Consider the following 20,121-nt stretch of genomic DNA (forward strand, 5'->3'; position numbering starts at 1 on the left):
ATGGTTTCGTTTTTGAACAAAATTTTTAATTATTTGTAAACTAGTGTAATTAAAGCAGAGATGTTTAAGACTATACTAAATACTGCCAAGTAGTTATGGTTTCTACTAGTGCTGTTCGTATTTGTAATCCATAAATATTAATATTATCAAATTTTTATAAACATATGTATTTTATATTATGGTATATATAAAATTTTTATTAATATAATTCTTTTAATATATATTATAAATATAAATTATTTAAAATGTAAATTTTTTATATATTAGTTACATAAAATTACATAATATAAAAATAGAAGAATAAAATAAGAAAAATCAAGCATTACAAACAATACACATATAATTTTCTACATAAAATACAAAAAAAAAAACAAATATCGTACAAACAAAGCAAATTCAATCATCCCTAAACAACTTGTGTAATGCACGTTTGTTTGCATTTTGTGGTCTTATTTTAACTTTTGCTCACGAAGTCTTCCAAGAATTTCACTGCGAATAAAAACCGCAAATCTAAAGACTCGAAGACTCCGGACTTACAAAGAATCCGGATATATTTCCAACTTCGAAGACTTCGTTGAAATCTGATTATTCGAATAATCGAAGAACATCGGTTTTTAAAAAAATTCGAATAATATGAACAGCACTAGTTTCCACAAACATACATGAATTTTATTTTTTTTAATGTGATAAGTTTGCTCCCCATAACATATCATGGTATTATTGTTTTTAATTATAGAAATACTGAAATAAAGATATTTAATATCAAATGAATATCCGATATTGTAATATGTGAACATAGATGACAAATGATTTTTCAGGCACAAAATCATTTACTAAGTTATAATATATATACAATAAACACATATTAGAAATTATTGATATTTTTTCCGCTTACCTTCTAACTTTCAAATATATATTACATGTACCAAATTTATTATTACTACCAGATAAATCAGATGCAACTAACGTGTCATTATACGTACATGCATACATTTCTTTTGTTCTGGATACAATAATTTTTATCTGGTATTTACATATTATTACCAATACTTAATATTTTATTATTATTTGGGTAGTGTGCGAGTAAGGCTAAGTTGCGTTTTAAATGAGGGAAATTCTAGGCTGTGTCGATAATTTCGTTTCATTTTTCAATAAATTTCTTCTCATTGACTTGACAATATTGTTTTGGTAATTTTTGACGTTTGCATAATCTTGTTTGTGTTCAACATTGTTTGTAAACAATTTATATATTGAAAAGGTAAAACAATTTGATCCACTTTGGCAGCCAAAGTTAAAAAGTGCACAGAAATGTGAACCTGCTTTTAGTTTGGTAGTTCATTTCACTGAGCTACCGCCGAATAACGTAGTACAAAAAGCTAAACATAAAAAAAATGTTTTTGACTTTGTTAAAGAAGCCAATCTTGGAAGTTTTGCAAATGAACCTAACACCTGCACAACTGATTGACTTAGACGAAAATGGCATGAGTTTAATCAACAGGGCAGCAGATCACAATGCATTGGAAATATTAAGTTTTTTACTTAATTTGGGTGCTAATGTGGATTTAAAAACAGACTGTGTTACATTATGTTGTTAGTGGTGGTCACGTTGATTGGGTATGTCCTTACTATCATTTAGTTGTGGTCACGTTGATTGTATAAGTCCTTACTATCCTTTAATGCAAGTAGTAAACTTATTGATACAAATGATCAAACCTGTTGGGATGTTACTGACAATAATGATATTGGTATGGCGTTGTCTTCATAACAAATGCAATTTTTGACTTGCCTTTTAATTCAGATCTTGTAATGGTTGTAAATAAGGTTTTAGTAATTCATTAATAAATAAAAGAAAATTCGATTTATTTAACACAATTATTTTCTCAATTTTTTATTTTATTTAAATTTAAATTACTTTTTGACAGTTAACTCAAAAACTTAAAAGTTGGTGGCCTAAATAACTTCAAAATAAGGGTATCATACTTTAAACCAGTGTTACTCAGCCGCTGATACACGCGATTAGGATCGCTGGCCTACAAAATATTGAATTTTTGCCTTTAACGATATTATTTGTTTGAAAAATATTGGAACTACTCTTTGCAGTGGTTGGTTTTAATATTTTGTTTGTAAAATACATTGAGTATTTTTTTGGTTTATAGCATGTCTTGAGTCGAGAATCACTACTTCAATTTATGCAACTTTTGCAAAGATTTTATTGTTGAAGCCAAGATAAGTCGATTGATTTATTGGATCCTACTTTATCTATTTTTCTTACGAACGGAGAAACTTTCTCTAAAGTTTTTAGTGACAATGGTTAGTTAATGCTGAGTAAGTGCGAGACAAAATCAATATTTCCACAGATTCTTACTGTAGAATGATGCGAAATTTTTCATTTTAAAAATTAGCAAATTCAAAAAACGTGTATTTTTTTCTCGGAGTTCATCTGCATAACTTTAGCGATAGCCCTTTCAAAATCTTCTTGAGTAACATGCACATGTAACATGTAATGCGTACATACCATCTTCTATGCAAACGCATAAGTTCAGGTATTTTACGCAAATGAATGCAGCGAGTCAAGTTCATTTCACGCGAATGAATTTTGAGAATATTTAAACGAGTTTTTTCATTTGATGAGAAAAATTCAATTTTTTTTATGATCGAATTATCTTTTTTCATAACAACTTTAAATATTTCGGAAGAATATCCACTTTTGCATAAGAGCCCGCGGTAAATAGTCAAACTGATAATTTATGTTACTTACTGAAATTATTTTATAATTACCTTTGAATATTCTGCTAAGATTCTCTGTTTCAATATTTTATAATTTAACTATATTAATTTGTAAAATTGAATAAATAAAAATACTTCATCGACTTATACGTTCTCCGCCATAGCAAAATATGTAAACAAAGTATTGAAATCAAAATATATTCACAGCTGATATTAGCTGTCAAAATACAACTCGCACACATTTTTGAACTAAGTGGCTAAATGTGTTCAGTCCAAAAAATCCCAAGGAAAATGCAATTTGATTTAGCATCAACTTGACCTAACTTGCACACGTCCTTAATACTAATTCTTTACTCTTCTAATTAGCTGAGCATTAAATTTTGATGTACCATATGTATCCTTCATATTGTTATTAAAAATATCACAGCAAAACAGAAACACGGCAGTGCTGTGGGAGCTGAATTTTTTTAATCATCGTAATATATTCATTCGCGTTCAATTTTTAAAAGTTTCTATTTGTTTCTGCAATATTTGGTACATGTAATCGCATGTAAGTTGACATATTTCTGTTTGAAAATAAAAGTGTATGAAAACATTTACCTTAAAGAGTTGAACTCCAATAACAGCAAACATAAACTGCAGTAGGTATGTGACCAGCATAATATTTCCTATTGTTTTTATTGCAACAACGACACATTTCACAACATACTTCAATGCATTAATAACAAATATATATGATATTGTTAAACAAATATTATTAAAATATATGCAAATAAGCAGTTTTTTATTAGCAATCAAAAAACATTACCAAATAACATTGTATACATTGTACACATTGATTAATAGTTTCAAAAAGTTTTAAACAATTATGTGTTAAGGGTATAGTTACATGTGATTCATTGCGCATTTATGAGAAAAAAATGAGAGGAGATAAGTTTTAGAAACATGTTGTTTTAAACATATATTATTTAAATAATTTATGATACATATGCTAATATTAATTGGCATGTTTCACGAGCTACTCGTAGTAAAACTCAAGTAAAACACAATTAAAATACAAACTGAGCGCGTAACAGAAATAAAATGCCAAATTATGCTCTTTACATAAATTTTCATGGAACAGCTTTATGTAAAACCTGGTGAGACCATCAGTGCCGCGCAAATAAACATTGCAAAAACTTAAATTCAAACCAAAACAGCAGATTCACGCATCAACACAAATTTTACTTGAAGTAAAATGTACGAGTAAAGTCTGTGTAGCATTTTCAAATTTCAACAGGGATATTACGCTCTCTCAGATTGTCTCATTTACTCGAATATTTGTATACACAGTGTTACTCAAAGTTACTACAAGTAGCTCGTGGAACAGATCTATTATATATTAATATTTAGTTAAACCAGAATTTTCAATAATATTTAAAATGTGACTTGATTTTGGAATATTTCTTAATTTTTACGTATAGTATAATTACTTTCATGTACAAAATATTTCAAGTTGCAAATGGAACTGGTACTATTTATTACGTGTTTACTCTTTTAAGCAATATTTACTTTATTACATAGATTATTTATTATATTTTTATTATGAAATAATATTCAAGTCACCATTTTAGAAAAAAAATTTTTTCTTTATATATTTTTTTTTCTGGCTGTAGGTTCAGACTCTCAAGGAGAATCGAAATATAGAACTTATTTTTATCTTATTTTTATTTTTATCTTTTACTATTTAATAAGAAGAGACCTACAGCCAAAAGAAAAATATATACAAAAAAAAAAAACATTTCATAAACAGGTCGAAAAATAAATTTGAAACATTTTGTTTTAGAACTTTGGTTTTCGCATGGAAACTATAAATGTTCGTACAAATAGTATTTTAGTTACACACAACAGGTTTGTCATAATGGTTTTAATTAATAAAACAATATTCCCTCTTAGAATTAAGACATAATCCAATTTAAATTACCTCACAAAAATTACTACATTGTGCTGACTCTTTTTTGGATTGCTAAAACTGAAAAGTTTTCAAAATCTCTATGTAGAGGATCAAACCGAAAGTCTTTTTCTAAATCATTCTTTATTAGATGTCTATGTAAACTACACGGTCGAAAATTTTAGTTTAAATTCTCAACCCTGTAAACTTTCTTAGGGTTTACATCAATATTTTCAAACTCTGAGGTTGGCTTTTTAAACCTACTCAAGTTTATAATTGGTAATATATAAGAAAATAAACTCTAGAAGTCGAATGCTTCAACTTTAAAGTTTAAATCGCAGAAAATAAACTGCGTGAGTTGATAACATAAACCGCAAGTTTTATTTTGAAACCATCAAGGTTGAGTTTTCAGACCCCAGAGTTTAAAGTCAGCAAAAATATGCGTATATAAAATATTTAAACCCGAAAAGTTTCAGTTTTCAACCCAAAATTTGTGATTATAAACCTATTCAAATTTAAATTAAAACTGAAAGATTTTTTTCCTCGAATTTTTATTACGGCGCTATATTGTCGCCACAGTTATACAGTTGTGTTTACACTAGTTCTTGGTTTTTCCACTTTTTTGCTCAGAAGAAATGCGCAAATGCAAAATGCATCAATTGTTCGTGATCGTTTGGTAAGTGCGCATGTAGTATGGAGCCGTGCGGGAGATATCTTAAAGTGTTTTTCGTTAAAGAAAATATATTTAAATATATTAAATATATTATCAGAGCTTTGGCAGATTTCGTTATAAGTAAATTTGGCGATTATCCGAGCAGAATAGTTAAATTACGCATTGCAATGATTACAACGGAGCTTATCCCATTTTTGCGAACCAATTCAAAGTATTGAGGAGCAGTAAGTATACAAAATAATGCAAAAGAAATTTGCTTTTTGAAAACTTCCTTTTATTTCAATTCACTTCATTTTTTCCCATTAGGAAATTTTTTTCGATCCAGATAATAATACAGGTTACCTTCAGAGTTTATTGTAATATACACATATATACTTAATTAACAACTTAACAATTTTAAAATTTTGTTTTCTTGCCTTTTATTGGCATTATAAATGTTATACGAATCATCCAACCACAATAAAATATTAAATCTATGTAATTCATCCCCTAATATTAAATTTGCATCAATAAATGCATACGCAATATCTTTATCAATAATACACAAACAAAATACATGCAATACAAATGCAAACAAAATTTTTTCTTTTTCTTATACAAACGAAGCAACAACAATGCACATTAAAAACGTTTCCGAATCGTTTTGTTCGACAAACGCTAAAAAACCACTACCTTAAGAAAATGATCACTAAAAAGACCACTACCTTCGGCAAAAGATAACTAAAATGAGCACTACCTTCGTGAAAAGATCGTTATAATGAGCACTATTTTCGTGAAAAGTACACAAACTCTAAAAATAAAGTTTGTGTTCGCGGACACAAACTTTAAAAATTTTTTGATGTGTTTCGGACATGAGCAGTACACTACGATACTGTACTGTTTATTTTCGTTCACTGTTTTAAACTGAATGGTTTAAATTAAAAACTCATTTAAGTTTGGATAAATATAAGAACCCTCTGAGTTTTAAATTTAAACGAAAATTTTTGACCGTGTACGGTAATTTATTAATATGTAGGAATTATGCTTAATATATGTATGTATATTAAAAAAGACTTGTGCGAGTTTACTACACACCTTTTCAACTTTCGATAAAAACTTGTAAAGTACAGAATGATCTATGTAAACTCATGGAATTTTGTTGGTTTTAGCCTTATCAGTAAATATCTAATAGTTGAAAAGCTTCTACCAAAAACACAGATGTATAAAGACTTGTAATTTGTCTCTGTTAAAAATATCATGAATTCTTAAAAGCGCGGTGCAGACTATCATTTTTGAGTATCATTCAAAGGAGAAAATTTAAGAATGACACTTAAAAATGATAGTCTGCACCTTTGAATGACACACAACCAACATGTTAGCGTGCCAACCAAAATTTTGGTGGGCATGTTGTAAATGATAGTCTGTCACCCAAAAACTTTCATTCATCATTCAAGATTATATATTTACATGGTTACACTAACACACTTACAGCGTGTGGAACAGCCAACCATTTCAAAAATTTTGTTTGAGTGACGACTCTTGAAAGTGAGCGTGTTCAAGTTCGGTCACTAGAATAAATTTGAGCATTATAGAGCGCAATTTCAAAGACGTTCAAAAATGATAGTCAGCACCGCGCTTTAGCCAAAATAGTTGTTCAGTAAAAAATGTCAGAATTTGCGCCTTTTAAGCGCGGTGCAGACTATCTTTTTTGAGTGTCATTCAAGACAGAAAATTTAAGAAAAACATTCAAAAATGATAGTCTGGACCTTTGAACCGCAACCCACATGTTAGTGTGCTCACCATAATTTTGGTGAGTACATCATTCAGCTTCTCGCCAACATAATGTGAATGATAGTCTGTCACCCAGAAACTTGCATTCGTCACTCGAAAGCATATTTTAGACTATCATTCTCACACATTTTGGCGAAAAGCTGAATGATGTGTTCACCAAAATTTTGGTGAGTACGCCACCATATTGTTTGCGTGTCATTCAAATGTGCAGATTATCATTTTTGAGTGTCATTCTTACATCTTCTCTCTTAAGTGACATTAAAAATGATAGCGCCAAAAATCTATTGGTAAACAAAGGCAGAGAAGCCCTATATAAAATTGCCCTATCTATTGCCAGCGACGTTGTAATGTTTATTAGAACTATTCATCATCCAGAAACTATCCGAAAAGTATTAAGAAACTATAACGCACAAACTGCCCGCAACAAGAGAATTCATAAGTGACAAAAATCGTAAAATTCGCTTCCAGATTGCCAAACACCACCTGTACAAAGATAGTTCTTTCTGGAGCTTAGTACTTTTTACCGATGAGAGTAAATTTAATCTTTATGCTTCAGATAGCTACTCATATGTGTGGTATAAGCCAAATTCTGAGCACCAAAAAGAAAATTTAAGTGACACAGTTAATCACGTCGGCGAATATGTTATGGGTATATGTAAGCAGCAGGGGTTGGTAATCTACAATTAATAGAATCAACAATAGATAAAGACCTGTAACTTAATATATTAAAGCAAATTTTGCATAAAAGTGCCCAAGATTTCAGATATTAAAAACATTTGTATTTGCATTAAACAATCATATTGGCTTCATTAGAGCAAATCCCATAGAGTAAATTTCCTACGAAAGCTATACTCCACGAAAAGAAGAGGACTACAATAAGTAAGTAAGTATGGTATCTAAACCAACAAAGAGAAACTGCTAAAATAAAAATTAATGCGCTAAAAAGCTCCATTTTCCATTTCTGAAGCATTGTACAGCTTCAGACAAACAAAAACCTAACACATGTCTGAAGCGAGATGTACTGCAACAGAGACTTTTGAAAGACAGCAAACCATTTGGTATCACCAAATTTTCTCTTTGGAGTTTTGGAAAACTTACATGAATTTTCTTTCTCACTTCTTTTCAGGAAAGAGCAAATGCACTAGAATTGCTGAAGTCTATTACTAACACTATATTCATACAAACCATTACTGAACAAATGTGATATATTCATTACTTTAAACACGTAAATAGCTTTTGAATAATAGCTATACAAAATATATACGATTATCTCTCTATCTAATCCGCACCGACTTTATGAAAGCATTATACTCGTTGCTATATGGTTCTATTCTACGATTCTATATAAAGTGTTATATCTGTGTAATACATCACCTTCTCTTAAATATGCGTAGTATATGCATTAATAAGTGCATATATGCATATGCATATACACAATATATATATATATTGTATATACAATATTTTTATTTAAAAACACAAAGAAATACATACATGCAATATGTAAAAATGCAAACAAATTTTTTTCTTCCTATTATGCCAACAAAACGACAACAATGCACATTAAAAAACATTTCCAAAACGTTTTGTTCGATAGACACTAAAATACAACACCTTGGGAAAACGATCGCTACAAAAGTTGACTACTTTTGTGAAAAATGGTTGAAATGTTCACTACACCTTTGGGAAAAAAACATAACGATAACATTAAAAATTTTACATGAAATGTCGGAATAATACATTATAATTTGAGTTTGTGTGCTTGAACACACATTCTAAAAATTTTTTAGTTTGTTTAGATTTTTATTTTGTGTACTGATCTTGTAGTGTTTTTAACAAAATTACAAAACAGTACAAAATGTTTGGTGTTTTACAGTTTATTTTCAGTCATTGGTTAGTACTGTTATTACTGTGCGTTAAAAAATCGATACAATACATGCGATGAAAAACTTCAATTAGTTGTTAAAATAGTGGTTCTATTAAAAATGAAATATATGTACATAGTTACGGTCATAATTAGTAATGATATATACAATTAGAGGAACTTTAAATTTTGATTTTCATACCTTAAATAACTGGACTCCTATTACAGCAAACATGAATTGCAAAAGGCAGGTCACTAATACAATATTTCCAATAGTTTTTACAGCGACTATTACGCACTGAACTACATGCTATAATACACGTTAAAATTTTTATTATTTAAATTTAATTAAATAGTCATATATTTGTATGCCTTAATGTGCACAGTAATGTAATATTACATTTCATATATCAGTTATTTTTTATGCTGAAAGTTATTACTAAAATTAATATATGATTTTTCTTGCAATATATTTATATTAATAAGATATATGTATATACATATATTCGGGTGGCCGATACTTACGAATATATTCCAATTTTGGCCTCCGTCTGCTAAAATTGTTCGAAAATTCGAAAAACTACTACCATAAATAGAATGTAGTCAATCCAATGTTGTATAGGATGCACTAATCAAAATATGGAAAAATTCCATATAAGCTTTCTAACAAGGTAAATACATTGAAATCGGTACCCCATTACCTAATTTATTATTAAAGATATAACCCAATGACATTTTCAAAAAAGCATATACATATGTAGCATGAAACACACACTTCGAAATATTGTAGTATAAAAATGATCATATAATGAGCAACAGTTGACTAAAGCAGGACTAAAGCATACTATTCAATTTGAAGGCAATTGAAATCTATTGAAGGCATGTGTTGTATTGGTCTGTAAATAATTTTTGATGCAAATTCTAATTTTTTTCTCACTTTTGATTTATCTCATAGTTATTTAAAAGGATTTCAGAAGCTTTAAACATTGACGTTATGACACCGCAGTACTACAAACATGAAAAATATGAAGGCATGTATGTAACATATTCGTGTGCTAAAAAAATCATGAATAATTCTTTTCGACCAATTATACCAATTCCATAATACGACCAATTATATGAATAAGACTTTAAATTTTCACTGGGCTTAAGTCGTTTATTTAAGACATAAAAATTATAAAAATATTAATGATTATCATTAATTTGTGTTACAATTTTTTGTTATATCTTTAAAAAATATTTAAACATATTTATTTAGACTATTTATTTAAACCTATCCTGCTGGGTATCTCCCTCCCTTGACAACTGGAATGAAATTTTCACATTGCTGTGAAAATTTTATCCAGTTATTTCTAAGAGGTGGTTTTAGTGGGTTCAAGTCTCACACTGTACCTTTTGATGCTTTCCATCTAATGTAAAAAAGGAGTGTTTTTTATAGCGACATAAGAACTTAAAATTATAATACAAGACAGAAATATTATAAGAATGAAATTATTTTTATTATAACCTGGTAGATAATTCCATGGCTTTTATTTTTTGCATATGATATTCGGCATATGTCTGCCGCGACTACAGGTTACATAGTCCATTCGATCACTTCAATGTTTGCCTAATTTTTCTAATAAATGTGGCCGTATGGCGTCAGTGATAGCATAAATATTGGGTCCCAATGCTTCAAGAGTAGCTGATATGTTTGTATAAGCCAATAACTAAACAAAGCCCCATAAAAAGTAATCGAGAGTGGGCCAGTTAACAGGAACATTTCCTTTTTTTATATTATTTTATTTTTAATTGTATCTTTTTGATTAGAAATTGACAATTATGTAGTCCAATCTTAAAAGCGGAACATGATGCAATTAACAGGTGCAAAAAAGGAATTTGAACTTAATAATAAAATTAAATGGATTATACATATATGACCATATATATATATATGGCAAAAGGAAGACGTTTTTAGCAAAATCACGTTAAGGTGGTATAACATAAAGCTTTTTCGCTTTAGTCTAGATATTGTGATATCCGAAAGCAGCTGTTGCGCCATTGGATTACTATGCCGGTGTAGTTTCACTTTATATTTTTGGCCGCATGTTCTACTGATGTCTGCAACTGTTGGAATTCCGAGATCATTGTGGATATTTTAGACATTTTTGAGATACTAAGGAGCCAGTTATTTGTCTAAGTAATTTGTTTCGAACTCTTTGTATTTTTTTGATATTAGAAGCACATGCTGTACTCCAGAATTCTACGCCATAGAACCAGACAGTTTTTAAGATTGAATTGTATACCAGAACTTTATTTTTCAGACTTAGCTTAGAGTTTTTATTAATAAGCCAATGAAACTGCTGCGATTTCAATTTTATTTGAGTTTTTTTGCTTTCTGTCAAGATGAATGCCAAGATATCATGTTACTCATGGAGTAACTCATGTTACTGGAGTATAATAATGTTATTCAACTTAACAGGAGGACACGTTTCTTTTCGTACAGTAACCGTGACATGTACCCGCGTCGTTTACTTTTATGCGCCATTTTACTAGCCACTGCTCCAATAGACTTAAATGAGTCGAGAGACTTTGGGATGGCCTCATGTGGTCACTGTTAGAACTGAGAATTGCAGTGTCATCCGCGAAAGTAGCAAGGACGTGATTTGAGAGTAAAGGATTGTATTTTAATCTAAATTTTCTAGAGGATATATATGAAAACAATAGCTTAAGCATAATTTTCAGAAGTTAATGTTTTATTTTATTCGTGCCAAACCTTAAGCTTGGCTACGTCCAAGAAAACGGCGGAAAGTATTTTTTGTGCTGAAAGACAGAACGTATTTCTTTAGCAACTCTGTGAACTTGCTCAATAGTGCCATGTCCTGTTCGAAATTAAAATTGATAGTTTTGGATCACATTGTTTTGAGTTATTATTGGCTAACATATGTGTTATATCCCTTCACTTACCATATTCTATGATAGTTTGACATAGTATGAATACTGTCATTTTGTGTAAATATTTTATGCTAGAGTTGGTATTGAATTGAGTAATAAACAGATACAACAATTGGCGACGAGGAGAAAAAAAAAAAGTAAAGTAAAAAAAAAAAAGTAAATAATAAATGGATGTTTCTCAATTTGCACAACTGTTAGATGCATTTAATGCAAATCAAAATAAGCTTATTCAACAATTGGGTAGTTGGCAGCCAGAGAAAAATTCGGGGCAGGCGCAAACATTACTACTACCGTTTGAAAATTTCGACGGGAACAAGGAAAGTTTCAATTTATACCGTCAAAGATTTGAAAATTACTTAAAACTCAAGAACATTTTCGAAAATAAAGAATTATGCCACCAAATGCTGATAAATTCAATTGGTGCAATTCACTACAAATTAGTAGTCGCATTGATGGCACCAAAAAAAGTCACGGAATTACCTTACAATACAATTATTCAAGCATTAGAAGATCATCTTTGTCCGAAAAGAAACGTGTTTGTGTCTCAGCATAAGTTTTTATCTATTATCAACAGGAAAATGAATCGATTGCTAAATACATATGTGACTCAACTGAGAAGTATGGTCATTGAATGCAATTTTATTTCCCCATATGAGTGCAAAGCAAATATCGCAGACGTGTTTTTACGAGCCCAATTTATTCGTAGGGTTAAAGATAATTCAATTCGAGAAAAATTGCTACAGACTCAAAATATAGACTTCAAGGAAATTGTAGAGAAAGCGGTTGTGTTAGAAGCATCAAAAAGTGATAGCAGAGAGATAAGGGCAAACCAAGTAGAAGCGACTGAAAATTCTGTCACAGATATCAATCCTGTTACAAACAAAAACAATCTGCCAAGAATGAATTTCAAAACTAATGAACGTTCAAAAATAAACTTCGAAGAGCTAGGTATTAAAGACTTGTGTATTCGATGTGCCCGCAGTAATCATAGAGTCCGAGACTGTCGGGTAAATCCTTCTAAGCTAAAGTGTTGCGCTTGCAGAAAAAAGGGACACGTCGAAAAAGTATGCATTCAGAAATTAATGCGAGATACAAATCAAGTCAGTGACGATGAAACAGAAATCAATCAAAATCATGATTTTAATAAAATAGTTGATATTTTCGAAAACAAACAAATAGACAGCAACGTTTCACCAAAATATTACGTAACTGTACAAATAAATGGAAAGTATCAAAAATTCTAAGTAGATTCAGGCGTAAGTTATACATTAATACCAAAAAAATTATTCGAAAACTTGAATTTGGAAGTATATGTTTCGCGATCTAAGATAGCTTTCCGTTCATACACAAAAAATGTGTTTGTGCCAGACGGAGTAGCTATAGTTCAAGTTAAGTATGGTAATCGCGCTTGTCAAGAAAGCATGTACATTGTGCCAAATGAGTATTCACCACTATTAGGAAGGTCATGGATCAGGAAGTTAAAAATAAATCTCCATGAGATAGACAATAAAATAAACAAACAAGAGAGTCAAGTGGTAAATTCAATAACAGAAATAAATGAAATTAGGCAGAAGCTTCCAGAAGTATTTACGCAGAAAATAGGGTGCGTTCCCAATATCGAATTAAATCTGAGGTTAAGAGAGAATGCAAAACCTGTTTTTATGAAAGCTCGAGAGATACCATATGCACTAAAAGAGAAAGTTGATCAAGAACTAGAAACGCTGGAAAAAGAAGGCATCATAAGCAAAATCGTTGCAAGTGATTGGGGTTCGCCACTGGTAGTGATTCCAAAGGCAGACGGAGAAGTAAGGTTGTGTGTCGATTACAAGACAAGTGTTAACCCATCTCTCGTTTCCTCAAACTACCCGTTTCGGAAAACAAACGATATACTAAATAGTTTAAAAGGTTCAAAATATTTTTGCAAATTGGATTTGTTCAAAGCGTATCTACATTTAAAGGTAAGCAAAGAATCGAGTGAAATACAAACAATTTCAACACACAAAGGAACATTTCGGATGAATAGACTATCGTTTGGTATTAAAACAGCACCATCTGATTTTAATAACCTTATTGATAACATATTACAAGATTTATCAAAGACAATATCCTACTTCGACGACATACTTGTACATGGATCTACTCTAGAAGAGTGTGAACATAATTTATTAAATTGTTTAAGTACACTGCAACAATATGATTTACACGTAAACTTAAGTAAGTGTGAATTTTTTAAAACTAAGATCCGGTATTTGGGTTACGAAATTGAACATGATAAAATTTCAAAATCATCCGAGAAAGTAGAGGCCATAAATAAAATAGAACATCCAAAAAATGCGGATGACGTAAAAAGATTTTTAGGAATGTTGTCATACTATTCAAGATTCATTCCAAATTTAGCCACGGAAACATATCCTCTAAGGAAAATTCTTCGAAAAAATCAAAAGTTTTATTGGTCAGACGATTGCAAAAGAGCATTTACAAGACTCAAAAACATAATGTGTAGTAATATGGTACTGACACCATTCGATTCAACATTACCTATAATTGTTGCTACTGACGCAAGTCCAACAGGTATTGCTGGCGTCTTGTCACATAATATAAACGGCTCGGAAAGGCCAATCGCATTTGCGTCGAGATCGCTTACAAAATCTGAAAGCAATGATAGCCAAATTGATCGAGAAGCATTAGCAATTGTATTTACAGTTGATCATTTTTTCATGTATTTTTATGGTAGGCATTTCAAACTTGTAACTGACAATAGTAAATTGACCAGAATATTTCGGAACGATGAAAAGTTACCTTCAATTACTCAATCAAGATTATTACGTTATGCAGAGTTTTTACAAGGGTTCGATTCTGAAATTATATTCAAAAAAGGGATTGAAAACTCAAACGTGGATTGTTTATCAAGAGCAACAGCAAATAATTCGAGAAAATCTACAGACAAAAGCATCAACGAGGATGTCAGTCAAATCTGTTATACAACTATTTTTGAAATTTCAAACGAACAATTAGATTCAAAGATTCTTGCAGTTGAAACTGGAAAAGATGAAAAATTATCAAAGTTAAAAACAGATATTTTAAAATCTAACAATATTCAAGAATTTTACGTAAACGACGGTATTATATTTAAAGGTTCAAGAGCTGTCATACCCAACAGTTTGCAAAGCATAATATTAAAAGAGCTTCACCGTACTCATTGTGGCATTACAAAAATGAAACAATTAGCTAGAAGATATTGTTACTGGGTAGGCATCGATAGAGACAATGAGCAAACAGTAAGATCTTGTGAAGAATGTGTTAAAATTCAGGCAATGCCACATAAGGTTCACGTTCATCATTGGGAATCACCACAAACCAATTGGGAGAGAATTCACATAGATTATGCCGGTCCATTTCAAGGTTATTACTTCTTAGTTGTCATTGATGCGAAATCAAAATGGGCAGAAGTAAGTATGTTAAAGCAAGCTCCAAATTCAGAGAGTTCATTGTCATAGAGAGTGGAAATGGAATAGTGCTTACCATTAGGCTTGCGCTTATAGTTGGTGCAATCACGGAGAAGTTTCCACTCAAACAGGCGGATTCTTTCCATCTGAGTAGAAGTAATAACTGACCAAATAGGGAAACCATAGGAGTGGAGAGGACGAATAAGCTGCTTATAGCAGAGCAGCTTAACTTTGCAGTTAAGCTGGTTGTGTCTTTGAAGTGCGGTTTTGAGTTGGGTGTGACTGAACCGGGCGTTACGGATGGCATAGTCAACATGTGGTATAAAGTTATGTTAAGATGAGAGGACAATACCAAAATATTTCAGCTTAAAGATAGCTTCACTGCGCTTTTGCTTTGCCTTTTATATCCGCAAAGTGCGAAGCATGCAGTTGTTTTGTTCTTGTAACTATAACGGTGTGTTGTTTACATGTTTTTATTATTGTTCTGGTGTTATTATTTTGTATTACATTTGGTGATGGGTTTTAATACTTGCTTTATTAATTTTGTTATTGTTTTATTCTAATTTTTATGTTGTGACGTGAAATTTGCGAGCTATAAATTTTATGTTACAGTAAAAGTCCTCTAGCCTATATGACTCTGTGGAGTCCAAGTTTGGGATTGTGCAAAAAATCTTATAATAGATATGATGCAAAGGTTCCAAAGTACTTAGAGCAACAAAAATTAATATATAATTAAAATATTTAACACAAATTAACTAGTGTAATTTTTTATAAAAGTTTTTTATAATTTTATGTATTAAATAAATGATCTAAGCCCGATAATAAACAAAAAATGTATAATTTGGTATATATTTTTGCCATAATAATGTTTTTCCAAATAGATATATGTACATGTATTAGTTAATATAAATTATTAGAAACTTTATATATATGAATATTGAAATGTTATGAATACAATGGTTATTACTAAATACATACCGTCAGAGTCATAAGTCTACAAGCAGGCACTACAAGGCACTACAAAAAACTTTGTTTGAAAATATTTTCCAAAAAAATAAATTTATTGGAAACATATTTTATTGTTTTATTATAACATTCAATGCACAATGTTTTTGCGAAGTTTCGTTGCATTTCTGCAAAAAACAGCCGAGATACTCATTTATCATAATGAGTATCAAAACAAGCGATCAAAAGTCTACAAGCACTTGTTATTTCTTCAGTTTTAAGGCGAGTTAAATGTTAATTTGTAAAAATTTGGATTGCGTCTTATTGTGTTTGTGGTAATTAATTATAAAATTGCAAAAAATTGCATTCTGCTTAAAATATTTACTACAGACTGGCAATGGTGTCTCACCGGAAAGAAATAAGCGTCGTAGAAAGAAAAATCATCATAAAATTATGGGAGGAAGAGAAGTCGAAGCGAAAAATTGGACATTTGTTTGGAAGATCGCACTGTTCAGTCCATACCGTGATCAGAAATTAGATAACTACCGGAATTATCATGTCAAAAACGCGTTCTGGTCACCTATCGAAACTCACTCACCGTGAAATCCGCTTAATATTAAATTCAGTAAAGAAAAATCAACGTTTGCGGGCATTGGAAATTGTACGTAATGTACAGGAAAGAAAAAATATTTTCGTGGTTACTGCACGCAGAATTTTGAAATGGGCCGGTCTTCATGGTAGAATAGCACGAAGGATGTCTTACATATCTTTAATTAATCGAAACAAGCGCATTGCTTTTTAAAATAAATATGTATGCCGGCGGAGTTTTAAAATAATGTGCATAACTCCGACGAATCCAATTTCTGTGTTTCTAGCATTCAAGGATGTAAATTAGTATGGCGTAAGCGAGGTGAAGTATACAATAAACAAAGTCTTTTCCCAACTGTAAAATATGAAGATGGTGCACTGGTGCTCTGGGTTTGTATGGCAGCTAAAGGTACGGGAAATGTTAAGTTTGTGGAAACAACAATGAATAGAGATATTTATCTAAACATTTTGAAGAGTTATATGAGATGGATTTTACTTTCAACAGGACAATGATCCTAAATATACAACATATATTGTGCGTCTTTGATTGCTATATAACGCTCCAAAACTGCTGAATACATATGCCTCCACAATCACCGATTTTAAATTCAATTGAACATTTATGGATATTTATGAAAAGATAAACTTGTAAATATTCAATTTCGACCAAACAGCATCTGAAAGACATAATCCTAAAAGAATGGGGCGAAATAACAACTCAGGAGACCAGTAAACTTGTAGTTTCGATGAAAAACCGTCTAGTGCAAGTTCTTAAGCATCACGGTCACCCAACTAGTTACAAAATTACATAAAAAATAAGGAATTTTACACTAAAACTTTGCCTTATACTAAGTGTTTGTAGACTTTTGATCGCTTGTTTTGATACTCTTTATGATAAAAGTACCGTTATCTCGAATGTTTTTTGCAGAAATGCAACGAAACTTCGCAAAAACATTGTGCATTGAATGTTATAAAAAAACAATAAAATATGTTTCCAATAAATTTATTTTTTTGAAAAATATTTTCAAACAAAGCTTTTTGTAGTGTCTGCTTGTAGACTAATGATTCTGACTGTATATGTACATATATCACATAATATTTGTTGAATAATAATATTTCATTTTTGTTTATTACCATACTTAACATATTTATTTTGCTATAAGGTGTAATAGTGTCTTCACTACCAAACAACATTTTAATAGCATTTATACTATAAAACAAATTAATTAATTAGTTACTGAAAGCGCTTACTAACTTTATTTAAATCAAATCTCATATATTTGTATGGGGCAAATATACATACATATGTACATTTTTATCAAAAACAGCTATGCATACATTAAATAAAATTTTACTATACGTTTTTCGCGAACCATAATGTGCTATGTTTACTGTTGATTGATATTTTTTTTTTGTTTTTCTTTAAATTTAATAATTTTATTTGCAATTGGTCCATAACAATACGCAAATCTTACAGTTTTAATAACGGCATCATAAATTAATTCGACAATGCCAATAAATACAAAATTATATTATATAATTGCAACGTTAAAAGTTAAAATTTTATGTTTTGTATATTATAATATACAGTATGTCAAAAATGAGTTTACACATTGTAAATAAAATTCACTTTTTTGACTTAAAATCACAAAAATATTTCTATTTGTTTATATATAAAAGCTTTTTAAGATCAATTTTTGTATTATATTTGATATATTGCTCCCTTTTTATATGAAATTAATTAACTTTTACATGTCATTATTGCTTGGTATTAAATTCCACTTTTATAGTGTTTAAATTTTAAATGATCTCTGGGTTTTTCGTTGCCTTCTTTTTTTTAAATTAAATATTTTATTTTATAAAATACTTAATTTGGACGATTGGGTTAGAATATATACCATATTACACAAGTCCATATCCTAACCATATTTGCTTTGTACTTTGAGTTATTATAGTGACGAAATTCAAACCGCGGCTTTTACTTTTGATAGCCCATAGAAATATATTCACAATTCCTATCGAACTACATTCTAAACTACTTTAATATTTTAGGGTATTCTTATAAGCGGAATCCCCAACTCTTCTGCTTGAAATGAAGCCCTGAATGGTAATATGTAATTTTTAAAATTTATCACGAAAAGTGGCTTTTAGTTTAATTATAATGTAAATGTTTTAAATCATGGTCTGGTAGGTCTATCATTAAAGCACAATACAATTTATGACTCATGGGAGATTTTAACAGCATCTCAATATTTAGCAAACTGTGAAAACAACATAGTAGTTGACAAGAAATATTTTACAATGTTTTGGGCAAAACGCAAACAATTTCTAAAACAAACTTTTGATAAGTGTTTGTTCCGCGTTATGGCCGGTCAACAATATATTATTCCCTCAGTACCATAGTATAGAATCTATACTATAGATCCTGATTAAAATTTCCCGATTATTTCTTATTTTCGTTATGACAACATATTCTGATTATGCAGTGAATGTTTACTTAATGCCAATTCTATAATTTGGCTCTAATTTACTCTCGCGTTCAGCTAGATTTAAAATATTATAAATAGACATACATACATATGTACATATTAGTAAAATATTTCTGAGAGCTTTGGCTCACTTTTTCCTTAAATAGCGGGTATAATACATGGACTATTCCACTCCAAACGATAACGTTTCATCTTGCATTTTAAAATATTGATATTTTAGCTAGTGCAGTGAAAAAATAAAAAAACAATAACTAATTAGGTTACAATGTCTCAGAGAAGAATCAATGCAAAGCGTCAATTACGGTAAATATACCCTAAATCGTTTAAATGATGCAGAATAACACGAAGTGTGAACAGTAGTGTGAAGATGTAGGATTTGTGTTTGTTATATTTTACGTTCCTTTTTCAATATTTTGTACATTTATTTTATGTTTATATTATTAATATAGATATTAAAAAATATTTCAAATAAAAAACATATGTACTAAAACAAAATGTTGTTTTTTGAATAAGAAGTTCAAAAAAACCAAATTTTTTGGAATGTGTTAACTCATAATTGACTTACTATATATTCCGTGATGTTATTTTCTATTTAGAAGTTCAGTTGAGCCTTTCTTGAGTCTCCTAAGTTATCTTTCGCTGTTAACAAGTTCCCCCACTTTTACTTATTTCGTTACTTATTTTGAATCATGATGAATCTAGTGTTTTGCTTCAAATATTTGTATGATATCGATGTTTCTTTTTTCAGGTAAACA

The 20,121-nt window shown here is 30.1% G+C and overlaps 1 protein-coding gene across 1 annotated transcript in view; it reads right to left on the bottom strand.

Moving 5' to 3' along the window:
* The window catches only part of LOC119675360 (voltage-dependent calcium channel type D subunit alpha-1-like), a gene marked incomplete at its 5' end in the record, with an annotated part of 236,679 nt that overhangs the window by 53,164 nt on the left and 163,394 nt on the right, over nt 1-20,121 (bottom strand). Inside the window, 1 exon segment of the mRNA XM_038086558.1 lies at nt 9,167-9,274. Coding sequence (XP_037942486.1) covers nt 9,167-9,274 — 108 coding nt within the window.

Source organism: Teleopsis dalmanni, chromosome 2 (assembly GCF_002237135.1).
Source record: "Teleopsis dalmanni isolate 2A chromosome 2, ASM223713v2, whole genome shotgun sequence".
Taxonomy (NCBI): domain Eukaryota; kingdom Metazoa; phylum Arthropoda; class Insecta; order Diptera; family Diopsidae; genus Teleopsis; species Teleopsis dalmanni.